Source organism: Macaca fascicularis, chromosome 19, assembly GCF_037993035.2.
Source record: "Macaca fascicularis isolate 582-1 chromosome 19, T2T-MFA8v1.1".
Classification (NCBI taxonomy): domain Eukaryota; kingdom Metazoa; phylum Chordata; class Mammalia; order Primates; family Cercopithecidae; genus Macaca; species Macaca fascicularis.
In genome coordinates this window covers 18,407,803-18,435,391 of record NC_088393.1, presented here as the reverse complement: position 1 = coordinate 18,435,391, position 27,589 = coordinate 18,407,803, and the positions used below count along the sequence as shown (strand labels likewise).

Here is a 27,589-nt window from a genome sequence, read left to right as displayed (position 1 = left end):
ACAGGGTTTCACCATGTTGGTCAGGATGCTCTAGATCCCCTGACCTCGTGATCCACCCACCTCGGCCTCCTCTGCCTTCTGGAATTACAGGCGTGAGCCACTGCGTCTGGCCTTTTTATTTTTTATAGAGGTGGGGTCTTGCCATGTTGTTCTGGCTAGTCCCAAACTCCTGGGTTCAAGTGATACTCCCACCTCAACCTCTTGAAGTGCTGGGATTAGAGGGGTGAGTCCAGGTGCACAAAACTGGAGCTTGGCATATGGGGAGGTGGGCATTTTGGGGGGCCAGTAGCCAGCATGCTGCAAGCTCTTTGTAACAATTTGTTGGAAGGATGAACTCAGGCCATCCAAGAACATTGCCCTCCTTCAGCTCTTGAGTCTCAGACTCAGAAGTTGGCGAGCCACTCGGTGCAGTGGCTCACGCCTGTGATCCCAGCGCTTTGGGAGGCCAAGACGGATGGATCATTTGAACCCAGGAGTTTGAGACCAGCCTGGGCAACATGGCAAAACCCCCTCTCTAAAAAAAAAAAAAAAAAAAAAAAAAAAAAAAAAAGCAAAAATTAGCTGGGCATGGTGGTGCATGCCTGTAGTCCCAGTTCCTGGGGAGGCTGAGGTAGGAGGATGGCCTGAGCCTGGGGAGGTTGATGTTGCAGTGAGCCGTGATTGGGCCACTGCATTCCAGCCTGGGTCACAGATCAAGACTCTATCTCAAAAGAAGGAAAAAAAGAATTTGGCAGCCGGGCACGGTAGCTCACGCCTGTCATCCCAGCACTTTGGGAGGCTGAGGCAGGAGGATCACTTGGGGTCAGGAGTTAGAGACCAGCCTGGCCAGCATGGTGAAACCCCATCTCTACCAAAAATACAAAAATTAACCGGGTGTTGTGCCAGTTGCCTGTAATTCCAGCTACTCGGGAGGCTGAGGCAGGAGAATCGCTTGAACCCGGGAAGTGGAAGTTGCAGTGAGTGGAGATCATGCCACCACACTCCAGCCTGGGTGACAGAGCAGGGCTGCATCTCAAAAAAAAAAAAAAAAAAAAAATCGGCTAGAGAGGGCCAGGGACCTGGTCAAGTGCGTAGAACTACAGGTGGCCCATGGGGCTGGCATCTGGGTGTTCAGTTCAGGTCTGGGGCCAGCAGGGCAGAACCCCTAGAACCCTGACTTGCTCCAAAGGTGAGTCTGTGGCCACCACCATCACCACCACCACGAAGCTGACTTCCTGGGTTTCTCTTTCGCTTTGACTTGCACTAGGGATGGGCTGTGACACTCACTTTTTTTTTTTTTTTTTTTTTTTTTTGGTCTTTTTCCCTTGTTCAGCTTCAATGTGTTCCGGAGTGGGGACGGGGTGGCTGAACCTCGCAGGTGGCAGAGAGGCTCCCCTGGGGCTGTGGGGCTCTGCGTGGATCCAATGGGGCCGCTGGTGACCTGGGTGGTCCCCCTCCTCCTCCTCTTCCTGCGATCCAGGCAGGGTGGTGAGTCCCCCGACCCTGGCACGGCAGCTCGTCTTGCCGGGGGGAGACACGTGTATGTGTGGAGAGCTGTGGGCCTGCTGTGTGGGTTGGTTTCATCTCTCTGTGCCTCAGTCTTTCCTGCTGTCAAATGGGAGATGGGTAGTCATGGCTTCTGGGATCGAACTTAGACATCTTTCCTCCGATCTTGATTTTTCTCTTCTGTGAAATGCACTAAATCTTTTCCACCACCTCCCTGAGTTCAGTGAGAAAAAAAACTAAGGAAGGAATGAATGAAAAGCAAGTATGTATCTAATAGGTATACATGGTATAGTATCTTATGTATGTCGTTTACAATAGATAGACATACATAATATAATGTATACAGTTGTCTCCGTATTTATGGGGCAATGGTTCCAGGACCCTCTGCAGATACCAAAATCCAAGGATGCTTAAGTTCCTGATATAAAATGGTGAAGTATTTGCATATAACCTATGCACATCCTTCCATATACCCTTTTTATTTATTTATTGAGATAGGGTCTCACTCTGTTGCCCAGGCTGGAGTGCAGTGACCTGATCATAGCTCGCTGCATCCTTGACCACCTGGGCTCAAGTGATCCTCCTGCCTTAGCTCCTTGAGCAGCTGGAACTGCAGGCGCACACTACTGTGCCAGGTTAATTTTTTTGGCGCGTACTTTTTACAGAGACAGGGTCCCAGTGGCTGAAGGAGGTCGCTGCCTCCTGGAGAAATGTTATAAATTATTGCCCCAACTGCTAGTGGGCCAAGTGTGCTTGCCTGGGCCAGCCCTGGCAGGCCTCTCCTTGCCATGCACCCTCTACTGTCTCTCCCCATGCTGGCTTCAGACACTGGTGCCACCCCAGGCACACCCCCACTTCTCTCTGCCCTCCAGACTGTTGGTCTTACTGTTCTTTCCTGCTGGGGGGACCTCCTGAGAGTATCTCCCAAATATGCATCTCAACCTCTGAGGACTAAAGGACGGTGGATGAATGGATAGACAGGTGGATGGGTGGGTAAATGATGGATGGATGAATTAATAAATACATGGATGGTTGGATGAATGGATGGATGGACGGATGGATGGATGGATGGATGGATGGATGGATGGATGTGTGGCTGGTTGGATATATCAGTAGGTAGATAAATGGATGGATGGGTGGGTGTATGGATGAATGAATACATGGATGTATGGATGGATAGATGGGTGAGTAGATGGATAGATGGACGGTTGGGTGAATGGATACTGGACGAATGAATGCATGGATGCATGGGTGAATACACGGATGGATGGGTGAATGGGTGGATGGTGGGGTGGATGGATGAATGGATGGATGAATACATGGATGGATGGATGAATGGATGGATAAATGGGTGGATGGTGGGGTGGATGGATGGATTAATACATGGATGGATGGATGGATGGGTGGATGGATGGTGGGGTGGATGAATGAATGGATTAATATGTGGATGGATGGATGGATGGTGGGGTGGATGGATGGATGAATGGGTAGATAGGTAGATGGATGAATGAATACATGGATTGACCGATAGATGGATGGGTAGATGGGTGGATGGATGGATGAATACATGGAGGGATGAATACATGGGTAGATGGGTGGATGGGTGGATGGTGGGGTGGATGGATGGATGGGTAGATGGGTGGATGGATTAATGAATACATGGATGATTGGATAGATGGATGGGTAGATGGGTGAATGGATGGATGAGTACATGGATGTATGGATGGGTAGGTGGGTGGGTGGGTGGGTGGATGGATGGATGGATGGATGGTTGGATGCATGAATTCATGGGTGGATGGATGGGTAGATGGTGGATAGACGAATAAATACATGGATGGATGGGTAGATGGGTGGATGAATACATGGGCAGATGGATGGATGAGTGGTGGTAGGTGGGTGCATAGATGGGAAGGTGGGTGGGAGGGAGAGCTGATGATCACTTGGGTGTAGACCCCAAGGCCGAGCCCTTCTCCCCACACAGTGCAAGGCCAGGGATGTCATTATGTCTTCATTGCCTTTGCAGCTGCCTGCGGAACCAGTGAGTGCTGTTTTCAGGACCCACCATATTCGGATGCAGACTCAGGTTCGGAGCAGTTCCTCATTGTTGGATGAGGATTATGTAGGGCTCTACCTGACCCCATCCACAGCAGCCCTTCCCATGGCCTCTGCCACCCGGCCGAAGACCCAGCCCCGCCTGTGGTCTTGGGAGCCCCCACCCCACTACCTGCTGGCCCATTCTCAACAGGTTCAAGGTGCCCTGGAGCAACCAGCTGCCTCTCTGAACCTCATCACTTCCCTAGCACGGTCTCAGGGCTGGTGTCTATGTCCGTTCAGATTGGTCGGTACATGGGAGAAAGTACCTTTTAAGCATTTTGAAGCCCCCCCCCCAATAAATTATTGGAACATTTATTTTATTTTATTATTTTATTTTTTTATTTGTTTGTTTTTTCTTTTTGAGACGGAGTCTCGCTCTGTCGCCCAGGCTGGAGTGCAATGGCATGATCTGGATCCACTGCAAGCTCTGCCTCCGGGGTTCACGCCATTCTCCTGCCTCAGCCTCCTGAGTAGCTGGGACTACAGATGCCCACCACCACACCCGGCTAATTTTTTTGTATTGTTTTTAGTAGAGACGGGGTTTCACCATGTTAGCCAGGATGGTCTCGATCTCCTGACCTCATGATCCACCCGCCTCAGCCTCCCAAAGTGCTGGGTGCTCACAGGCATGAGCCACCTCGCCTGGCCTATTTATTTATTTTTGAGACAGAGTCTTGTTTTGCTGCCCAGGTGGGAGTGCAGTGGCCTGATTTCAGCTCACTGCAGCCTCCACCTCCCAGGTTCAAGCCATTCTCCGGCCTCAGCCTCCCAAGTAGTTGGGAATACAGGTGCCTGCCACCACAACCAGCTAATTTTTGTATTTTTAGTAGAGACGAGGTTTCACCATGTTGCCCAGGCTGGTCTCGAACTCCTGACCTCAGGTGATCCACCCGCCCCAGTCTCCTAAAGTGCTGGGATTCCAGACATGAGCCATCACGCCCAGACATAGTGTTGGAACATTTATGCTCATAATGCACCCTGCAAAGGGTCTGACACTGAGCAGACACACCGTCCATTCTCTTGTTTGATAACGATTTACTGAGCACCTTCTATGTGCGCACATGGATCTAGACATAGGGGGCTGTGAGCTCAACTGACTTCCCAAGACCACAGCCTAGTGGAAGAGATAGACAACAGGCAAACACATGTCTATACTGCATGTGATGATGTGTTTTGAAGAACCAGAGGAGGGAAGCTGGGGCCCAGGGCACCCCCCCCAAAAAAAAAACAACACCAGAAGGAGGGTGAGGAATAGAGAGGGAGGTGGCAGGACCTCTTTGAGGCCTCTTTGAGGACGAGTTCGAAGGCTGAGGATTCCGAATAGGTTGAGGCGAGAGATGGCGGGAGATGAGGTAGGAAGGACGCAGGGAGGGTTTAGGCTGAGGTGACACTGAAAGATGTAAGCATCACAAAGATTTGTCCTGGGCACAAAGACCCCTCCAGACTCTGGTCTGTTCCCAAGCCTACAGGATGTCTTCCAGGCTCAGCCTCGGGCCCTAGGGACCTGAGCTGCTATCGGATATCCAGCGCTGGTTACGAGTGCTCCTGGCAGTATGAGGGTCCCACAGCTGGGGTCAGCCACTTCCTGCGGTGCTGGTGAGGACCCCTCTACCATTCCTAAACCCTCACCCACCATCCCACTCTTGCTCCAACCCCCTCTGGTGCCCCTACTCTCGGATGCGTGATCTTGGCTGGGTCAACACTCCTTCCTGGGCTTCTGTTTCTCATCTAAGAAGAGAGGGTTGGAGGATTGTGGTGGGGGGTGGTCAGTGAGGGTAGGCATCCCAGGGTGGGTGGCCATGAGGGTCTCTTTAGTCCTTTTTTCTTTACCCTTTCACTTATCCATCCATCCATCTATCCATCTATCCATCCATCCATCCACCCACCCATCCATCCATCCATCCTTCCATCCATCCATCCATCCATCCATCCATCCATCCTTCCATCCATCCATCCTTCCTTCCATCCATCCTTCCATCCATCCATCCATCCATCCATCCATCCATCCATCCATCCATCCATCCCTCCCTCCCTCCCTCCCTCCTTCCATCCATCCATCCATCCATCCATCTACTTACTTGTTTCTTTTTTCTCTTTTTGAGACGGAGTCTTGCTCTGTTGCCCAGGCTGGAGTGCAGTGGCATGATCTCAGCTCATGGCAACCTCTGCCTCCCGAGTTACAGTGATTCTCCTGCCTCAGCCTCCTGAGTAGCTGGGACTGTAGGCACACGCCACCGTGCCTGCTAATTTTTATATTTTTGTATTTTTTAGTAGAGACAGGGTCTCACCATGTTGGCCAGGCTGGTCTTGAACTCCTGCACTCCAGCCTGGGCGACAGAACGTGACTCCATCTCCAAACAAACAAACAAACAAACACCCATAAAATGATGCCGGGATTTGATGCACAAAGTCGGCTGTGGGGTCCACCAGGACCCCAGACTCGGCACTGACACGCTCCTTCCTGCTGCAGCCTTAGCTCTGGGCGCTGTTGCTACTTCGCCACAGGCTCAGCCACCAGGCTGCAGTTCTCCGACCAGGCCGGGGTGTCTGTGCTGCACACCGTCACGCTCTGGGTGGAATCCTGGGCCAGGAACCGGACAGAGAAATCTCCTGAGGTGACCCTGCAGCTCTACAAGTCAGGTTAGCACCTTGTTCTCCCCGCTGTCCCTTTTATACCCAGAGGCCATCAGGCTGCAAGGCTGGAGCTGGAGGGGAATTCCTGGCCCCTGGCAAGGGACTTGATACTACTAGCCATTGTCACTTCATGTAGTGTCACACAAACACTATTGTGACAAAGCAGTCTTTCATGGTCCTCTTACCAATCCCCTATTCCTGGGCACTAAGGCTGCTTCTGGTTTCTCTCTGCTGTCCATAATGCTACCAGGAGCTGCTTGGGTTCTGAATATCTGTTCTCATGACTCAACACCATGTATTTGTCCGGGCGCGGTGGCTCTCGCCTGTAATCCCAGCACTTTGGGAGGCTGAGGTGGGCGGATCACGAGGTAGAGAGATAGACACCATCCTGGCCAACATGGTTAAACTCCATCTCTACTAACAATACAAAAATTAGCCAGGTGCAGGCCACGCACGCCTGTAGTCCCAGCTACTGGGGAGGCTGAGGCAGGAGAATCATTTGAACCCAGGAGGCAGAGGTTGCAGTGAGCTGATATTGAGCCACTGGACGCCAGCCTGGCGACAGAGCGGGACTCCATCTAAAAAACAATAGCAACGCACACAAAAAAGGCAAAACATTTGCCTGGTGTGGTGGCACGTGCCTGCAATCCCAGCTACCCAGGAGGCTGGGGCAGGAGAACGGCTTGAATCTGGGAGGCAGAGGTTACAGTGAGCCGAGATCACACCACTGTACTCTAGCCTGGGTGACAGAGCAAGACGCTGTCTCAAAAAAAAAAAAAAAAAAAAAAAAAAAAAAAAAAAAAAAAAAGAAAATAAAAGAATGAAGGAAATCATGTCATTTGCCACAACATGGACAAAGCTGGAGGACATTATGCTGCGTGAAGTTAGCCAGGCACAGAAACAAAAATATTGCATGATCTCACTTACATGTATAATCTTTAAAAAAAAAAAAGGTCGAATATCTAGACACCAAAAGTAGAACCGTGGTTACCGGGGATGGGGAGAAGGAGGAAATGGGGGAGATGTAGGTCAAAGGAATAAAATTGGCTGTTACGCAGCATAAATAAGTCTAGAGTTCCAATGTACAGTAGAGAACTATAATTAAAAATAGCATATTGTATATTGAAAATTTGCTACAATAACAGATTTTAGGGCTAGGTGCAGTGGTTCACGCCTGTAATCCTAGCACTTCGGGAGGCCAAGGTGGGAGGATCACCTGAAGTCAGGAGTTCGAGACCAGCCTGACCAACATGGTGAAACTCCGTCTCTACTAAAAATACAAAAATTGGCCGGGTGTGGTGGTGGGACCTGTAATTCCAGCTACTTGGGAGGCTAAGGCAGGAGAATCGCTTGAACCTGGGGGATGAAGGTTACAGTGAACCAAGATCATGCCACTGTACTCCAGCCTGGGTGACAGAGTGAGACTCTGTCTCAAAAAAAAAAAAAAAAAAATTAGGTGCTCTCATCACACACCAAAAAAGTAATTATGGAAGGTGATGGATATGTATATATATATATATATTTAAGAGATGGGGTCTTGCTATGCTGGCCAGGGTGGTCTTAAACTCCTGGGCTCAAATGATCCTCCTGCCTTGGCCTCCCGAAGTGTTTGGAGTATAGGCGTGGGCCCCTGTGCCTGGCCATGGATATGTTACATTGCTTACTGTAGTAATCATTTCACTATGGATAGGTACATCAAACCATCATACCTCTTAAATTTATACAATGATATAATAAAGAATCAGGCAGGGTATGGCCACAGTGCAGCAAGACTAATTTATGCTAATTTATGTCTCTCCTTAGGTCAGGTTCCTTGAAATGGATCTAAAAACTAAGTACAATTTCCCTGAGAGTTCTTAAAAAAAAAAAAAAAAAAAAAAAAGAATTGGCTGGGCACAGTGGCTCATGCCTGTAATCCCAGCACTTTGGGAGGCCGAGGCGGGCAGATCACCCTCAAAAGCAGGCACTTTTGTGAATTGCTTGTCAGAATCAATTATCCTCTGCCAAGCAATTCACAAAAGTACCTGTCTCTTCACAGCCTTGCCAGCAATGGGTGTTAATATTTTAAAGATATATTCACTAGCAGGATCCTGTGTATCAATCTTTATGAAAAATTATTTATTTATTTTTAAATTTTAATTTAATTTAATTTTATTTATTTATTTTTTTGAGACAGAGTCTTGCTCTGTCACCCAGGCTGGAGGGCAGTGGTGCGATCTCGTCTAACTACAACCTCCGCCTCCCGGGTTCAAGTGACTCTCCTGCCTCAGCCTCCCGAGTAGCTGGGACTACAGGCGCTGCCACCTCGCCCGGCTAGTTTTTTGTATTTTTTTTAGTAGAGACGGGGTTTCACCGTGTTCGCCAGGATGGTCTTGATCTCCTGACCTCGTGATCCGCCCGTCTCGGCCTCCCAAAGTGCTGGGATTACAGGCTTGAGCCACCGCGCCCGGCCCTATTTGTTGATTTTTTAGAGACAAGGTCTCCCTCTGTCTCCTAGACTGGAGTGCAGTGGTGCGATCAGGGCTCACTTCAGTCTCAACCTCCTAGGCTCAAGTGATCCTCCCATCTCACTCTCCTAAGTAGCTGGAACCACAGTCATGAACTACCATGCCCGGCTAATTTTTATGTAGAGATGGGGGGTCTCCCTATGTTGCCCAGGTTGGTCTCGAACTCCTGGACTCAAGTGATCTTCCTGCCTTGGCCTCCCAAAATGCTGGAATTACAGGATGAGCCACCATATGTGGCTTGTGTATAAATCTTGACTCTTTGAATCATAGTATACCAGGCTTAGCTGGGACCTGCAAGGTGTTCGCTAATTCATATTTAGGGATTCAGTTGCTTACCCTGGACCGGGTAGATTTTCAGGGCCCATTAACTGACATACGTGTGGGCTGCCCCTCGCCAATCCTTGCCTCTGCTTCCAGTTAAATATAAGCCTCCTCTGGGAGACATCAAGGTGTCCAAGTTGGCTGGGCAGCTGCGTATGGAGTGGGAGACCCCGGATAACCAGGTTGGTGCTGAGGTGCAGTTCCGGCACCGGACGCCCAGCAGCTCATGGAAGTTGGTGAGTTTATTTCCCAAGTCCAGGGTGGACACGGGCCTCTCCAGGGCACCTTCACCCTCAAATCAGTCTCACCATCACTGCGTCTGTCCCCGCTCCCAACCAACCCCCACTCTAGCCCCTCAGGTGGTTTCTTCTTTTTCTTTTTTCTTTTTTTTTGAGACGGAGCCTTGCTCTGTCGCTAAGGCTGGAGTGCAGTGGCACTCAGCTCACTGCAACCTCCACCTCCCAGATTCAAGCGATTGTCCTGTGTCAGCCTCCCGAGTAGCTGGGATTACAGGCATGCACTGCCACCACGCGCAGCTAATTTTTGTATTTTTAGTAGAGACGGGATTTCGCCATGTGGGCCAGGCTGGTTTCAAACTCCTGACCTCAGGTCATCTGCCCACCTTGGCCTTCCAAAGTGCTGGGATTACAGGCAAGAGCCACTGCGCCTGGCTCCCACTAAAATGTTTTAAAATAATTTTTTTCTTTTGGAATAATCTTCAATTTTCAGAAATGTTACTTTATAAACTAGTGCAGAGAACGCCCGTATACCCCTTACCCAAACTCCTCTAAATGTTAATATCTTATATAAACTCCAGGCATTATTTGAATGTCACCAATTTTTCCAGGAATGTCTTTTTTCTGTTCCCAGATTCAATCCAGGATCCCACATTGTGTTTAGTAAAAATAATTATTAATTTTTAAAATTTAGTTATAATAATTTTTTACTGCTTTATATGTTTCTAAAGAAGGTTTGAACCTAGAGAAAGTTCTCTAGTAATTAACTATAGAAATAATCCCTGAAGGTATAGTCTTTAATTTAAAAAAATTTAGCCAGGTGTGGTGGCTCACACCTGTAATCCCAGCACTTTGGGAGGCCGAGTTGGGGTGGGATTGCTTGAGGCTAGGAGTTTGAGACCAGCCTGGGCAACATGGCGAAACCCTGTCTCTACCAAAAATGCAAAAATTAGCCAGGTGTGATGGTGCGTGCCTGTAGTCCCAACTACTCAGGAGGCTGAGGCAGGAGGATCACGGAACCCTGGGAGGTTGAGGCTTCAGTGAGCCATAATTACACCACTGCATTCCAGTCTAGATGACAGAGTGAGACCCTGTCTCAGATAAATAAGTAAATAAATAAATAATTGTAAAACAGCAAATATTTTTCAGCATTAAAATGCAAAACAATATATGAATACATTCTTATTCTAGGGCGACTGCGGACCTCAGGATGATGATACTGGTGAGAATAATAATAGTAATGACAACAACAGCTGCAACAAGTTGGCATTAATTGAGCTCCTACTGTATGCCAGGTCCAATGCTGAATTTTTTGTATGCCTCTTACCCTGCCTCATAGTTCAGTATTGGATTATTTCCATATTCCAAGTGGGGAAACAAATCAAGACTTGCAGGGGGTGAGAAGCCTTTGGCCAAGGTCATGACCCAAGGGATGGCCATGGCCAGGACTTGAACTGAGGGCAGGGATGTATGTGGGTGATCCTGGAGGCCCTAAGAGGACAGGGCCTGGCCTGCTTCTGCTGAGCCCCCAGGACCCAGCACATGGCTCTGTACACAGTTGGAGCTCGATAAGTGCATGATGGCTAAGTGACTGGTGCCAAGTCCTGGACAATTCTTACAGCCTGATGTTTGACCTGCTTCTCCCCAGAGTCCTGCCTCTGTCCCCTGGAGATGAATGTGGCCCAGGAATTCCAGCTCCGACGACGGCGGCTGGGGAGCCAGGGGAGTTCCTGGAGCAAGTGGAGCAGCCCTGTGTGTGTTCCCCCTGGTAAGATCACTCTGGGCACAGGAACAGGGGCAAGTGTTAGAAATAAGGCAGCAGCTGGAGGTGGTGGTGCACCCTGTAGTTCGAGCTACTCAGAAGTCTGAGGCGGGAGGATCACTTGAGGCCAGTGATCTGAGACCAGCCTGGGCAACATAGTGAGACCCCATCTCTAAAAAATAAAATAAAATGGGGCCGCGCGTGGTGGCTGATGCCTGTAATCCCAGCTTCTAGGGAGGCTGAGGCAGGAGAATCGCTTGAACCCGGGAGGTGGAGGTTGCATTGATCGGAGATCGCGCCACTGCACTCCAGCCTGGGCAACAGGGCCAGACTCTGTCTCAAAAAGTAAAATAATAATAATAATAATAATAATATAATAATAATAATAAGATGGAAAAAGAAATAAGGCAGCAGGTATTGGAAACGAGGTGGTAAGTGTTAGAAATAAGGCAGAGGGAGAAAGGGGTGTTCAAACCCTGACAATGTGGCATCTGGTCTTGCTGCACTCACTTTAGGGTTTTTTGTTTTGTTTTAAGACAGTGTCTTGCTCTGTCACCCAGGCTGGAGTGCAGTGGTGCAATCTTGGTTCACTGCAACCTCCGCCTCCCGGGTTCAAGTGATTCTCCTGCCTTAGCCTCCCAGGTAGGACTACAGGTGACCGCACCCTCACCCAGTTGATTTTTTTTATTTTTAGTAGAGATGGGGTTTAACCATGCTGGCCCAGCTGGTCTCGAACTCCTGGCCTCAAGTGATCGTCCCGCCTTGGTCTCACAAAGCGCTGGAATTCCAGGCATGAGCCACTGCACTCCACCCACTACAGAGCTTTATCAAGTGAGAATCATCGGGCTGAACCTCACAGTGTCTCAAGGACAATGTCACCTGCAGGTGGCAGGGTGTACTAAATGGCTGCTGCCCTGACCCTGGGCAACAGGGAAATGAGTGAGAGGGTTTCAAATCATGCAGAAAGGCCTGGTGCTGTGGTTTATGCCTGTAATCCTAGCACTGTGGGAGGTCGAGGCCTGAGGATTGTTTGAGGCCAGGAGTTTGAGACAAGCCTGGGAATCAAAACGAGACCCTGTCTCTAGTCTATAAAATAACAGCAACAACAAAACCATGCGGAGTAATATATTTGCATTCAAAGAGAAACTTAGAGGCCAGGCGAGGTGGCTCATGCCTATAATTCCAGCAGCTTGGGAGGCCGAGGCAAGCAGATCACAAGGTCAGGAGTTCGAGAACAGCCTGACCAACATGGTGAAACCCCGTCTCTACTAAAAATAAAAAATTAGCCAGGCGTGGTGGTGCACGCCTGTAGTCCCAGTTACTCGGAATGCTGAGGCAGGAGAATCGCTTGAAACCGGGAGGCAGAGGTTGCAGTGAGCCAAGATCGCACCACTGCACTCCAGCCTGGGCGGTAGGAAACAAACGAACAAACAAACAAACAAAAAACCTTAGACAACATGAAATTACAGGTGGCAGTTATCCCTGGGGATGCGAACGGTGTTAATTTTTCTTCCTCCAGTTTTTTCTCTTTCCTGCAATTTGGGGCAGCAAGGGATTCTCACTTTGTGAATGTGGAGAATCCATCATTTACAAAGAAAACATCCATCAGTCTTTCTCTCCTTCCAATTCGTCTGGTTGGTTTGGTTCTGATTGCAGAAAATCCCCCACAGCCTCAGGTGAGATTCTCAGTGGAGCAGCTGGGCCGGGATGGGAGGAGGCGGCTGACCCTGAAAGAGCAGGTAACGGGGCTATCACAGGGCTGTGGGGTGGCCTGGGATGGGGAGCAGGAGGCAAAAGGCTGGAGGCTGATGAGCAAGTGGGAGATGGAGGGGGAAGAGAAGTAGAGGTGGCAGTGAGTGGGCAGATTGTGGGTTTAACTCCGAAGGTCATAGGGAGCCATGGAGTGTGTGTGAGCAGGGGAGGGACATGACTGGATTCAGATGTTCACAGGCTTTCCCTGGCTCCCGTGTGAGAAACAGAGTGTGTGGGAATTGCACAGAAGCCAGAAGGCCAGGAAGGAGACAATGATGACTGCATTTGCCTGGGTAGCAGGTTATTGCTTTAAGTCCCAAAACAGGCTGGGGGCGGTGGCTCACGCCTGTAATCCCAGCACTTTGGGAGGCCGAGGCGGGCGGATCATGAGGTCAGGAGATCGAGACCATCCTGGCAAACACGGTGAAACCCCGTCTCTACTAAAAATACAAAAAAAAAAAAAAAAAAAAAAAAAAATTAGCCGAGCATGGTGGGGGGCGCCTGTAGTCCCAGCTTCTCGGGAGGCTGAGGCATGAGAATGGCGTGAATCCCGGAGGCGGCAGAGCTTGCAGTGAGCTGAGATTGCGCCACTGCACTCCAACCTGGGCGACAGAGTGAGACTCTGTCTCAAAAAAAAAAAAAAAAGTCCCAAAACAACCCATTAAGTGCAGTCTGATTAGCCCCATTTTACAGAGAGGGAAACTGAGGCACAGAGGGACTATTTCTGTTGAGACAAAACTGGCAAATATTCCACTCATTGACTTTACCATAGTCGTCTTAGCCAGGTCCCTAATGGGCTGTTACTATAAGGCTGTAGCAAAAATCCTTTACTTCCTATGTTCCTCTAACTCAAATTCCTTTCCTAAGGAAAAATGTTCTGCTTGAGGTAACTGGGTTAAAAGATGGAAACATTTTTTTTTCCTGAATGTCAGTGGGTTTTGTCAATTTCTCACTTCCCCCAAGCTAGATGTGTGCGGGCGGTGAATGGCTGTCTCACAGCAGCTTTGCCAGCATTGAGGTTTATTATTTTCTTAATTTTTGATGTGTGTTATCGACTGTGGCCTTTGGCCAAGTCTGTCCTCGTAGGCTGTGTCCTGCTGTCTCCCTATGGGATGATGAATGTGATCAGGTCCCCACGAGCTGTCTTTCATACTCCTGACAGCCAACCCAGCTGGAGCTTCCAGAAGGCTGTCAAGGGCCGGCGCCTGGAGCGGAGGTCACCTACCAACTGCAGCTCCACATGCTGTCCTGCCCGTGTAAGGCCAAGGCCACCAGGACCCTGCCCCTGGAGAAAATGCCCTATCTCTCGGGTGCTGCCTACAATGTGGCTGTCATCTCCTCGAACCGATTTGGTCCTGGCCCAAACCAGACGTGGCACATTCCTGCTGACACCCACACAGGTGCCTCCTCTGGGTGGGGAGGGCAGTATGAGGGCCCCTCAGAGCTGAGCACCTACTCTGAGCCTCAGCTAGACCAGGGTGAGAGGAGTGAAGCAGAAAATTTTAAAGCAGTGCCTAATTTAGGGGTATATCAAAAATTCAGTAATCAGCCGAGTGCAGTGGCTCATGCCTGTAATCCCCATGCTTTCGGAGGCCAAGGCAGGCGGATCATTTTTAGTAGAGATGGGGTTTCACCACGTTGGCCAGGCTGGTCTTGAACTCCTGACCTCAGGTGATCTGCCTGCCTTGGCCTCCCAAAGCACTGGGACTACAAGCGTGAGCCACCATGCCAGCCTAATTTTTGTATTAAAAAGTAGAGATGGAGTTTCACCATGTTGCCCAGGCTGGTGATCCACCTGCCTCAGCCTCTCAAAGTGCTGGGATTACAGATGTGAGCCACCGTGACCGACCTACTATTATTATTATTTTTGAGCTAGGTTCTCTCTGTTGGCAGACTAGAGTGCAATCATGGCTCACTGCAGCCATGAACTCCCAGACTCAAGTGATCCTTCCGCCTCAGCCTCCAGAGTAGCTGGGACTACAGACGTGCACCACCACACCTGGTTAATTTTTTTTTTTTTTTTTTTTTTTTGGAGACGGAGTCTCGCTCTGCCGCCCAGGCTGGAGTGCAGTGGCCGGATCTCAGCTCACTGCAAGCTCCGCCTCCCGGGTTTACGCCATTCTCCTGCCTCAGCCTCCCGAGTAGCTGGGACTACAGGCGCCCGCCACCTCGCCCGGCTAGTTTTTTGTATTTTTTAGTAGAGACGGGGTTTCACCATGTTAGCCAGGATGGTCTCGATCTCCCGACCTCGTGATCCGCCCGTCTCGGCCTCCCAAAGTGCTGGGATTACAGGCTTGAGCCACCGCGCCCGGCCCACCTGGTTAATTTTTAATTTTTATTTTTTGTAGAGACAGGTCTCCCTATGTTGCCCAGGCTGGTCTCGAACTCCTGGGCTCAAGCGATCCACCCATCTCCACCTCCCAAAGTGCTAGGATTACAGGTGTGAGCTGCCACATCCAGCCTGGTCCCATATCATAGTGAAATGGTGCCTGTAAAATTCTCAGCATTGGCTTGGCACATGCAGTCGGTACTCAATAAACGGCTGTTGCTATCCCCAGAATTGCAAGCAGTATCCGTCTCTGACATTCGTGCAGACACCCTGGCGGGAGGGAGTGGGAGAGATTTGCCCAGGGACTGAGTGGGTGTGTGCTCGTGCTTCTGAGTTTGGCATGAGACCACCAGTGGGGCCAGTCAGGCCGGGGAGCCTGGTCTTGCATCTCACTCTCCGCCCAGGCGAGGCAAGCGGTAGGCGGCCAGGTATCTGCCGCAGCCGGAGACGCCTACAAGGCTGGAGGTGGGTGTAATGGCAGTACAGGAAGCCCTCATGGTGAATATCCTGGCAAGGAGACAGCAGTTAGGCTGGAGGAGGACTCAGCTCATTCAAACACCATCTGCTGACTGGATGCGGCGGATCACGCCTGTATCCCAGCACTTTGGGAGGCCAAGGCAGGTGGATCACTGGAGGTCAGGAGTTTGAGACCAGCCTGGGCAACACGGTGAAACCCCGCCTCCACCAAAAAAAAAAAAAAAAAAAAATTAGCCGGGCATGGTGGCACGTGCCTGTAGTCCCAGCTACTCGCGAGGCTGAGGCAGGAGAGTCGTTTGAACCCGGGAGGAGGAGGTTGCAGGGAGCTGAGATCATGCCACTGCACTCCAGCCTGGGCGACAGAGCAAGACTCCGTCTCCAAAGAAAAAAAACAAAAAAAAACAAACGCCATCTGCTACCCTCTTTGTGCGTGACTCCCCAGGCAGCCTCCAGTGCAGGGAAACAGCCAAACACAGACACCCTGGCCTGTAGGGTCAGAGGTATAGACGAAAGGGTGGGAGAGAGGCTGCAGGAGCCAGAGAAGGGGGCTGGGGAGAGGGACGGCAACTGTCTGATGGGTCTCTCCCTTCTCCTTCCAGAACCAGTGGCTCTGAATATCAGCGTCGGAACCAACGGAACCACTATGTATTGGCCAGCCCGGGCTCAGAGCACGACGTACTGCATTGAATGGCAGCCCGTGGGCCAGGAAGGAAGCCTTGCCACCTGCAACCTGACTGCGCCGCAAGACCCGGATCCGGCTGGAATGGGTAATGGCCTGGAATGGCCTGCCTCTGCTCCTCCTCTGTGCCCTCCCTTTTAGCTCCTGGTGGGTTCAAACCTGCAGGGAAGGCACATAGCGGGTGTCTAAGGCCCAGAGAGGTGTTGCTGCTTACTCGAGATCACACAGAGGTAGGGACAGGGTGAGGTTCGGAGCCTCTCACCCATATGGGTCTGGAACCTCCTGCTGGCATCCTGAGCTCAGTTCCAGGCAGATTGCACACCTGCAGGTAATGAATCTCACATCCTAAGGTGTTTGTTAAATATTCAACTGCGCCAGGGAAGGTGGCAGTTCGTGAGATGCTGGTGGCAAATTAATGAGTCTTTAGGGAAAGAGGGGACTGTGAGGCTCAGGTAGCCTCTCACTCTCCTGCTTCCTGCTCTGGGCCTTGCCAGAGCCCCAGAAAGCCTCAACCTCAGCCTGTTCCTTGAGGAATTCACAGCCTGAGGAGACAGAACTGGACACGGAACCCCTGACCCCACTGGCCTGGCAAGGTGGCTAACGCCTGTAATCCCAGCACTTTGGGAGGCTGAGACAGGTGGATCACCTGAGGTCAGGAGTTCGAGACCAGCCTGGCCAACATGGAGAAACCCTGTCTCTACAAAAAATATAAAAATTAGGCAGGCATGGTGGTACACATCTGTAATCCCAGCTGCTCAGGAGGCTGAGGCAGGAGAATACCTTGAACCCGGGAGGTGGAGATTGCAGTGAGTCAAGATCGCGCTATTGCACTCAAGCCTGGTTAACAGAGCAAAACTCCGCCTCAAAAAAAAAAAGAAGCCCTGGTTCCATGGAGTAAGGGCTGGGTTAGAGGAGGATGGGGATGGGGTTGGGGGCATTGCACAGAGAGGAGATCCTGGAGGAGGGGATATTGGTGCAAGGGCTTTGAAGCATGAGTAGGAGTTTTCTGGGGGTTCCTGGCAGCTGGCACAGCCAATGCAAAGGTGCAGAGGTGGGAACACAATCTACTGAATGGCCTGGTCTTTGCTTATCCTTCCAGCAACCTACAGCTGGAGTCGAGAGTCTGGGGCAATGGGGCAGGAAAAGTGTTACCACATTACTATCTTTGCCTCTGCGCACCCAAAGAAGCTCACCTTGTGGTCTACGGTCCTGTCCACCTACCACTTTGGGGGCAATGGTAAGTGACCCAAACCTGCAGGTTTACATTATTTTTTCTTTTTAAATAATTAAGAAAAAGAATAGAGGCTGGGCGTGGTGACTCACACATGTAATCCCAGCACTTTGGGAGGCCAAGGTGGGTGGATCACCTGAGGTCAGGAGTTTGAAACCAGCCTGGCCAACATGGTGAAACACTGTCTCTACTAAAAATACAAAAATTAGGCCGGGCGCGGTGGCTCAAGCCTGTAATCCCAGCACTTTGGGAGGCCGAGACGGGCGGATCACGAGGTCAGAAGATCGAGACCATCCTGGCTAATACGGTGAAACCCCGTCTCTACTAAAAAATGCAAAAAACTAGCCGGGCGAGGTGGTAGGCGCCTGTAGTCCCAGCTACTCGGGAGGCTGAGGCAGGAGAATGGCGTAAGTCGGGGGGCGGAGCTTGCAGTGAGCTGAGATCCGGCCACTGCACTCCAGCCTGGGCGACAGAGCGAGACTCCATCTCAAAAAAATAAATAAATAAAAATAAAATAAAATAAATAAATAATAAATAAATAAATAAAAATACAAAAATTAGCCAGGTGTGGTGGTGGGTGCCTGTAATCCCAGCTTCTCGGGAGGCTGAGGCAGGAGAATTGCTTGAACCCATGAGGCAGAGGTTGCAGTGAGCCAAAATCGTGCCACTGTACTCCAGCCTGGGCGACAGAGCAAGAATCTGTCTCAAAATAAATAAATAAAGTAAAATAGAGACAGGGTCTCGCTGTGTTGCCCAAGTTGGTCTCAAACTCCTGGACTAAAGCGATCCTCCCACCTTGGTCTCCTGAAGTGCTGGGATTACAGGTGTGAGCCACTGCACTCAGCCACCTGCAGGTTTATCTCTATGGAGGATTCAGCAGGAACTTTCAGTGTCAGGAGAAGAGAATGAACATTTAGAGGCACCTGCAGCACATCAGGCCAGACATACGGAGGTCAGCTCAGTGGACAGCAAAGACATTCTGAGTGGCATTGTTCATATTTTTCTTTTTTTGGAGACAGAGTCTTGCTCTATTTCCTAGGCTGGAATGCAGTGGCACAATCATAGCTCACTGCAGCCTCGAACTCCTGGGATCAAGTGATCTTCCCACCTCGGCCTCCTGAGTAGCTGGGACTACAGGCATATGCCACCATGGATGGCAAATTTTTTTCTTTCTGTAGAGACAGGCTCTCACTATGTTGCCCAGGCTGGTCTTCTGGTCTTGAACTCCTGGGTTCAAGAGATCCACCAACCTCAGCCTCCCAAAGTGCTGAGATCACAGGTGTGAGCCATTCTGTCTGGCTTAACAGCATCGTCCTTTTTTTTTTTTTTTTTTTTGAGACAGAGTCTTGCCATGTTGCCCAGGCTGGAGTGCAATGGTGGCACAATCTTGGCTCACTACAACCTCCGCCTCCCGGGTTCAAGCAATTCTCCCGCCTCAGCCTCCCGAGTAGTTGGGATTATAGATGTGCGCTACCATGCCTGGCTAATTTTTTGTATCTTTAGTAGAGACGGGGTTTCAGCCTGTTGGCCAGGCTGGTCTCAAACTCCTAATCTCGTGATCCACCTGCCTTGGCCTCCCAAAGTGCTGGGATTACAGGTGTGAGCCACTGCACCCGGCCAGCATTGTCCATTTTATAGATAGGAAAACTGAGGCCCAGGGAAGGAAAATGACAGTGACTGAGTGGCAGAACCAGAATTAAAACCCAGCCCACCTGACTCTGTGGCCAATGCTACCCCCGTCTCTGGACAGTGGGAGGCTGGGCATTCAGGAAGTGCTCAACCAGCACTCCTTTTTTTTTTTTTTTTTTTGAGACAGAGTCTCACTCTCTGACCCAGGCTGGAGTGCAGTGGCACAATCTTGGCTCACTGAAACCTCTGCCTCCTGGGTTCAAGCGATTCTCCTGAATCAGCCTCCCAAGTAGCTGGGATTACAGGCGCCCACCACCACGCCTGGCTAATTTTTGTAGTTTTAGTAGAAACAGGGTTTCACCATGTTGCTCAGGCTGGTCTCAAACTCCTAACCTTAAGTGAGCTGCCCTCCTTGGCCTCCCAAAGTCCTGGGATTACAGGCATAAGTCGCCATGGCGGGCTTTGTTTTTTTTTTTTTGTTTGTTTAGTTTTTTAAGACAGGGTCTTGCTCTGTCGCCCAGGCTGGAATGCAGTGGGCGACATCTAGGCTCACTGCAACCTCTGCCTCCTGGGCTCAAGTGATTCTCCTGACTCAGTCTCCTGAGTAGCTGGGATTACAGGTGCCCGCCACCATGCCTGGCTAATTTTAGTATTTTTAGTAGAGAAGGGGTTTGCCATATTGGCCAGGCTGGTCTCGAACTCCTGGCCTCAAATGACTCACCCACCTCGGCCTCCCAAAGTACCGGGATTACAGGCGCGAGTCATTGTGCCAGGCCTCGACCAGCACTCTTGGCGTTTACTATGACAATGGTACTGGTTGCAGCCTCAGCAGCTGGGACACCGCACCACGTCTCGGTGAAGAATCATAGCTTGGACTCAGTGTCCGTGGACTGGGCACCATCCCTGCTGAGCACCTGTCCCGGCGTCCTAAAGGAGTATGTTGTCCGCTGCCGAGATGAAGACAGCAACCAGGTGTCAGGTACGTGAGGCAGTGCAGATGTGGCTCGGGTAAGAAGGGAGGATCCTAGCCTGAGATCTCCTTTGCTGTGTGACCCTGGGCACCTTGCTGTCCCTCTCTGAGCCTTGGTTATCAGACCCTTAAAACAAGAGAATTGTCCGGGCGCGGTAGCTCGTGCTTGTAATCCCAGCACTTTGAGAGGCCAAGGGGGGTCAATCAGCTGAGGTCAGGAGTTGGAGACCAGCCTGACCAACTTGGAGAAACCCCGTCTCTCCTAAAAATATAAAATTAGGCCAGGCGTGGTGGCTCAAGCCTGTAATCCCAGCACTTTGGGAGGCTGAGACGGGCGGATCACGAGGTCAGGAGATCGAGACCATCCTGGCTAACACGGTGAAACCCCGTCTCTAATAAAAAATACAAAAAACTAGCCGGGCGAGGTGGTGGGCGCCTGTAGTCCCAGCTACTCAGGAGGCTGAGGCAGGAGAATGGCGTAAACCTGGGAGACGGAGCTTGCAGTGAGCTGAGATCCGGCCACTGCACTCCGGTCTGGGCGACAGAGCGAGACTCCGCCTCAAAAAAAAAAAAAAAAAAAAAAATATATATATATATATAAAATTAGCCGGGTATGGTGGTTCATGCCTGTAATCCCAGCTACTTGGGAGGCTGAGGCAGGAGAATCACTTGAACCCGGGAGGCAGAGATTGCAGTGAGCCGAGATTGCACCGCTGCACTCCGGCCTGGGCAACAGAGTGAGAACTCTGTCTCAAAAAAACAAAAACAAAAACAAACAAAAAACAAAAACAAGAGAATTATACTTCAGGTTTTTTTTTTTAATTTAATTTAATTTTTTTTATATCCGCCCGTCTTGGCCTCCCAAAGTGCCAGGATTACAGATGTGAGCCACCGTGCCTGGTCTTTTTTTTTTTTAAATTTTATAGCCAGGGACTCACTCTGTGCCCAGGCTGGAGTGCAGTGGTGCCATCATAGCTCACTGCAGCCTCAACCTCCTGGGCTCAAGCGATCCTCCCACCTCAGCCTCCCTAGTAGCTGGAAACAGAGGTACACACCACCATGCACAGTTAATATTTTATTTTTTGTAGAAACAAGGTCTTGCTATATTGCCCAGGCTGGGGTTTTTTTCTTTTTTTTTCTTTTCGAGAGGGAGTCTGGCTCTGTCACCCAGGCTGGAGTGCAGTGGCACAATCTCAGCTCACTACAACCTCCGCCTCCCGGGTTCAGGCAATTCTCCCGCCTCAGCCTCCCAAGTAGCTGGGATTACAGGCACCTGCCACCATGCCTGGCTAATTTTTGTATTTTTAGCAGAGACGGGGTTTCACCGTGTTGACCAGGCTGATCTCGAGCTCTTGACCTCAGGTGAACCACCCGCCTTGGCCTCCCAAAGTGCTGGGATTACAGGTGTGAGCCACCATGTCCGGCCTCGCCCAGGCTGGTTGCAAACTTCTGACCTCAAACTATCCTCCCACCTTGGCCTCCCAAAGTGCTGGGATTAGTCATGAGCCACTGCACCCAGCTGAACTTGAGGGTCTTGATCACCCCTTGCAGACCCTGGAGAAGGCTGGGTGGGCACCAGCCAAGAGCTTACGGTGTGTTGGGTTCATCCATGGGAGGCTGCCCCTCACATGTAGCAGCAGCTGGACTCTCATCAGGCAGGGATGACTGTCTCCATGCCACAGATGAGGAAACCGAGGCCTGGAGGGGGGATCTGATGAGGGACAGGAAAGCCCACAAAATGGGGTCTAGCTGGGAGGGTTCTTGACTTTCCCCAGGAAAGAGTTCAAGCGCACGTCGGTGGTGTTAGAAACTTTTACTGAAGTGGCCATGTACGGCAGCAGCAGAAGTCCCGCTCCTTGCAGAGCGGGAACACCCCACAGGCAGGGTAGTTACCTCTCATATTTATACCCGCTTTTAATTATATGCAAATGAAAGGTCAGTTTATGCAGAAATATCTAGGATGAGGGTGGTAACTTCCGCGTTGTGGGATCATTGCCATGGACAGGGGTGGTAATTTCTGGGTGTTGCCATGGTAATGGTAAACTGACATGGCACACTTGTGGGCGTGTCTTATGGAAAGCCCAGGACCTGTTTTAGCTAGTCCTCAATTTGGTCCTGTGTCCAAGCCCTGCCTCCAGGAGTCCCAGGACTCAGGGTTGCCTCTCCCACTGCAGAGCATCCTGTGCAGCCCACAGAGACCCAAGTAACCCTCAGTGACCTGCGGGCTGGTGTAGCCTACACAGTGCAGGTGCGAGCAGACACGGCGTGGCTGAGGGGTGCCTGGAGCCAGCCCCAGCGCTTCAGCATCAGTGAGTGGAGGGGGTGGGACCCAGTTATTTGCACTGCGCTTCCCATAATGATCTTAGCAGCCCTGCCCTCACCCTCATTCCCTCCATGGCTCCCTACTGCCCTCAGGAGAAAGCAGCAGCTCAACCTGTTCCCATTGCCTTCTCTTGCAGCTTCCTCTCACACTCCAGGAGCCTTGCCCATGCAGGCCCTTCCCTCCCTCCTGCCTGGAATGTTTGTTTTCCCCACGGTCCAACTCCTATTCATCCTTCAAAACTCAGCTCAAAAGTTCCCTCCTCCAGCAAGCCTTCTCTGCCTCCTTCTGGCCATGCCCTTGTCTACAACTGTCCCTCCTCCCTGGTCTGACACCGTGGGTTGGGGGTAGATGTGTCAAAGTATCTGGGGGCTCTTGGGGAGGAGGGAGGTGCAGGAATCTGTTCATTGAGCAAGAAATAAATCAATGCAAAAATAAGGAGGATGCAGGCGAAGCCTGGTGCGGTGGCTCACGCCTGTAATCCCAGCACTTTGGGAGGCTGAGGCTGGAGGATTGCTTGAGCCCAGGAGTTCAAGACCAGCCTGGGCAACATGGTGAGACCTCATCTCTACAAAAAAATATTTTAAAAATAGTGGGGTGTGGTGGTACACACCTGTAGTCTCAGCTACTCAGGAGGCTGAGGTGGGAGGATGGCTTGAGCCCAGGAATTCAAGGTTGCAGTGAGCCGTGACCGCACCACTGCACTCTGGCCTGGGCAACGGAGCAAGACCCTGTCTCAAAAGAAAAAAAAAAAAAAAAGAAGAAGAAGAAGAAGGAGAAAGGAGAAGAAGAGGAAGAGGAAGAGAAGAAGAGGGAGGAGGAGAAGGAGGAGAAGGAAGAGAACAACACAGGCTCTGTTGTCTGGGGTGCATGGTTATAAGAGATTCAGAGATCAAATGATCACTGTACATGCCACGGTGTCCTTTCAGTTCCAAGAGAACCAACTGGAACCCAGAGAACAAAAGAGTCAGGGTTGGTGTGGGGCAGGCAGGCCTGGGTCCAGGGGCAGCCACATGTGCCCTATGTGTAGGCTCTTGGAATTACGGAGTCTTTTTTTTGTTTTGAGACAGATTTTCACTCTTGTTGCCCAGGCTGGAGTGCAATGATGCGATCTCGGCTCACTGAAACCTCTGCCTCCTGGGTTCAAGAGATTCTTCTGTCTCAGCCTCCCGAGTAGCTGGGATTACAGGCACCCACCACCACACCCGGCTAATTTTTGTATTTTTAGTAGAGATGGGTTTCACCATATTGGTCAGGCTGGTCTCAAACTCCTGACCTCAGGTGATCTGCCCGCCTTGGCCTCCCAAAGTGCTGGGGTAATAGGCATGAGTCACTGTGCCCGGCCTGGAATTACAGAGTCTTGAACACTTCCTGCATTCCAGGCCTTTATTCCTTGACAGCTACTGGGCAGGTGGGTTCTGTGGTCTCCCAGTGAGAAGCCTGTGGCATGTGCACCAGGGTCAGCAGCAAGTTCATGGAGAAACCGGGCCCTCCCAGCTCCTTCCCTGAGGAAGAGGCAGGAGGTAGCCCTCTGCCAACCCACGCTCTCCCACCCCAGAAGTGCAGGTTTCTGATTGGTTCATCTTCTTCGCCTCCCTGGGGAGCTTCCTGAGCATCCTTCTCGTGGGCGTCCTTGGCTACCTTGGCCTGAACAGGTAATTGACACCTCTTACTGTTACCATAGCAATGGTAATGATGCCAGGCAGGGGAGCCCCAAAGTGGAGCTTAGCCCACTGATTGGGTTCTTGGCTCCGCCTAGGAAAGAATTCAAGGGCAAGCCAGAGGTAGAAGAAAACAGCTTTACTGAAGAAGCAGTTATAGCTCCGTGACTGCCTCTGCAGAGCACGGCTTCCCTGTAGGCGGAGAGTAGCCACTGAGAGCGGTTTTGCAGTCAGATTTATACTTACTTTTAATTGCATACAGATTAAGAGCGCAGTTTATGCAAAATTTCTTTTTCTTTTTTCTTTTATTTTCTTTTGTTGTTGTTGTTGTTTTGAGGTGGAGTCTTACTCTGTCACCCAGGCTAGAGTGCAGTGGCATGATCTTGGCTCACTGCAACCTCCTCTTCCCAGGTTCAAGCCATTCTCATGCCTCAGCCTTCCAAGTAGCTGGGACTACAGGTGCATGCTGTCACACCCAGCTATTTCTTTTGTATTTTTAGTAGATACAGGGTTTCACCATGTTGGCCAGGCTGGTCTTGAACTCCTGACCTCAAGTGATCCTATGCAGAAATTTCTAGGGAAAGGTAGTAAGTTTTGGGTCCTTGGGTCATTCCCATGGAAAGGGGCGGTGACACTGGTGGGCATGTCTGATTGAAAGCTGCTTTCAAGCCGGGCGCAGCGGCTCATGCCTGTAATCCCAGCACTTTGGGGGGCTGAGGCAGGCAGATCGATTTAGGCCACAAATTGGACACCAGTCTGGCCAACATGGCGAAACCTGTCTTTACTAAAGATACAAAAATTAGCCGGGTGTGGTGGCACGTATTTGTAATCTCAGCTACTCGGGAGGCTGAGGCAGGAGAATCAGTTGAACCCAAGAGGCAGAGGTTGCAGTGAGCCGAGATCGCGCCACTGCACTCCAGCCTGGGCAACAGAGTGAGACTCCATCTCCAAAAAAAAAAAAAAATGCTCAGCTCCTCTCACCGTCCCCCTTTCCTCTTCAGGGCCACACGGCACCTGTGCCCGCCGCTGCCCACACCCTGTGCCAGCTCCGCCATTCAGTTCCCTGCAGGGAAGGAGGTAAGGACTCCTTTTCTAATCCTAAGTCTTTTTATTGGGTGCACACGCTGGACAAGGGTCACCCATTAGCTCATTTTATTCTCCCCCAATCCATCAAGGTAAGGACTCCAAAACCAGTGCTCCAAACCCCTTCCCATTTTAAAGACAGGCAAGCAGAGGTACATTTCCTGGCACTAGAAACAGAACTCAAAGTGGCTTTATTATAAAGGGCACCTGATGGAAAAATCCTAAGGGAGTGGGCTTCTAGATATGGCTGAATCCAGCGACTGGGGTCTATCTCGGAGCTGCCCATTCAGAGTTCTCCCCCAGGCATGCTGAGCCTTCTCTGATTGGAAGCAGAGTGTCCATTCTCCCCATTACCTAGGGCAACAGTCTCAGGGCCATCACTGATTGGTCCAGCTTGGTTCACAGGCTCTTCCCTGAGCCTATGGCTGGAACCAGAGGGTTAGGGAAGGGTCTGATGGGTGGGCTGGCCAGGGTCACATGACCAGTGCTAGAGCTGAGGTGGGGCCACTGCACTGTCAGCCACACCATCTGTGAAAAGAGGGGAGGGAAATTTCCCAAAGAGAGAAGGAAGTGCTCTTCCTAAGAGGGGCTGAATGGGGGTCAGTGAGGCAGAGTTCATCCTCAAATTGGTCTCAGGATATATATATATATATATATTTCTTTTTTTATGGAGTCTTGCAATGTCACCCAGCCTGGAGTGCAGTGGCACCATCTCGGCTCACTGCAACCTCTGCCTCCTGGGTTCAAATGATTCTCCTGCCTCAGCCTCCCAAGTAGCTGGAATTACAGGCGTGCACAACAAAGCTCAGCTAATTTTGGTATTTTTAGTAGCGATAGGGTTTGGCCATGTTTGCCAGGCTGGTCTCAAACTGCTGACCTCAAGTGATCCACCCGCCTCAACCTCCCAAAGTGCGAGGATGACAGGTGTGAGCCAGTGCGCCCATCCAGGTCTCAGGATTTTAGAGAATTTAGCCAGCAGAGACCCGGTCCGTTCCATCCTGCTGTGGATAGGAAGTAGAACTCTGCCCTACCCTCCCTCTGCAGACTTGGCAGTGGATCAACCCAGTGGACTTCCAGGAAGAGGCATCCCTGCAGGAGGCCCTGGTGGTGGAGATGTCCTGGGACAAAGGCGAGAGGACTGAGCTTCTTGAGAAGGCAGAGCTACCTGAGGGTGCCCCTGAGCTGGCCCTGGATACACAGCTGTCCTTGGAGGATGGAGACAGGTGCAAGGCCAAGGTCCTGAGGCCCAGTGGGCCAGACGGTCAGGGGTGCAACCCTGCCCGGGGGTGAGGGGCTAGATGTCCATCCCTCCTGGAAGATCAGGGCCTGGAGGCTTGAAGGAGAAACGGGAACATCCACTTTGTCTTACAGACAGGAAGAGCGACTATCTCAATCACAACGGCTGGTTATTAAGCACTTATGGCATACCCAGCCCATTCCATCCACTCACATGATTCCCTACCAAATTCCCACAACCACCCCCTGAAAGGAACCATAACTGTTGTATTTTACAGATGTGATCACTGAGGCTCAGAGAGGGTGAGTGACTCGCCTGAGGCTACGCAGCACACACAGGAGTCAAATTTGGACCCAGATAACCCAGAGCTCCTCCAGGCTCTAGTGCACCTGCCTCCTGTCTGCCCGGCACCTGTTGCCACGCATCCTGTGGGGGAACCCTAGATGCTGCCATGAAATAGAAGCTGCTGCACCCTGCTGGGCCTGGCATCCGTGGAGCAGGAGCAGACCCTGCCATTGACCTGTTCTGGAGTAGAATAGACTGGGAATGGGGGCAAAGGGGACTCAGATGGATCCCCGGACCCTGGGCTGGGCATCCACCCCCAGGAGCACTGGATGGGGAGTCTGGACTCAAGGGCTCCCTGCAGCATTGTGGGGTCTTGTAGCTCGGAGGATCCAGGCATATGGGGGAAGGGGACTGTAAACATTGTGGAAAAAATGATGGTCCTCCCATCCCATCCCCACCCCTCTATAAAATGGGGGTGATGACAATGACCTTACACAGCTGTTCAAAATCATCGTAAATGAGCCTCCTATTGGGTATTTTTTCCCGTTTGAAGCTCGAATGTCCTCAGAATCTCAAAGCACGAGCCTTTGAGTTCATTCATTCATTCATTCATTCCACATATATTTATTAATCTCTTCCTCTGGGTCTCCTCCAGGAGCACCTAATCTGGGGGAGACAGAGCCGGATGAGAGCTGGGAACCCTGCTAAGCTGGGACTGAGCAGGGGAAGGGACGGCCTAGGGGGAGTGGAGCAGCCGGGTGCTCCCGTAACAGGAACCGTGGTTTGCCCCTACGCTCCTTCCTCTTCACGCCCAGCAACTCACAGCAGGACCCTTGCCCCCCTTACACACCCTGAATCCTCCCTCTTTCTGCCCACGCTCTGCAGCCGCCTCCCCCT

The 27,589-nt window shown here is 51.0% G+C and overlaps 1 protein-coding gene across 6 annotated transcripts; it reads left to right on the top strand.

Moving 5' to 3' along the window:
* Window positions 1-1,316: 1,316 nt before the first annotated feature.
* On the top strand, window positions 1,317-27,213 carry IL12RB1 (interleukin 12 receptor subunit beta 1). 6 transcript variants are annotated; one of them, XM_015440862.4, is made up of 17 exons: window positions 1,317-1,467; window positions 3,509-3,568; window positions 5,061-5,175; window positions 6,050-6,219; window positions 9,138-9,277; window positions 10,469-10,499; window positions 10,926-11,045; window positions 12,696-12,778; window positions 13,954-14,191; window positions 16,197-16,364; window positions 17,376-17,513; window positions 19,960-20,115; window positions 22,281-22,415; window positions 23,985-24,081; window positions 25,089-25,164; window positions 26,215-26,393; window positions 26,685-27,213. In XM_015440862.4, the coding sequence occupies exons 1-17, from the start codon at window positions 1,404-1,406 to the stop codon at window positions 26,695-26,697; spliced, it is 1,983 nt and encodes a 660-aa protein (XP_015296348.3). In that variant the 5' UTR covers window positions 1,317-1,403; the 3' UTR covers window positions 26,698-27,213. The 6 variants fall into 6 exon arrangements, with proteins under 6 accessions (XP_015296348.3, XP_015296347.3, XP_073882468.1 ...); XM_015440861.4 differs by having other exon boundaries at window positions 26,215-26,406; XM_074026367.1 differs by lacking the exon at window positions 10,469-10,499.
* Window positions 27,214-27,589: the final 376 nt, after the last annotated feature.

What these genes read in the sequence shown, in the direction of transcription:
- IL12RB1 (XM_015440859.4), top strand. Translation starts at nt 1,404, where the DNA reads ATGGGGCCGCTGGTGACCTGGGTGGTCCCCCTCCTCCTCCTCTTCCTG. An exon ending in AGCCACTTCCTGCGGTGCTG is followed by an intron (nt 5,176 to 6,049) that starts GTGAGGACCCCT and finishes TTCCTGCTGCAG; the next exon opens with CCTTAGCTCTGGGCGCTGTT. An exon ending in GGCTACCTTGGCCTGAACAG is followed by an intron (nt 24,082 to 25,088) that starts GTAATTGACACC and finishes TTTCCTCTTCAG; the next exon opens with GGCCACACGGCACCTGTGCC.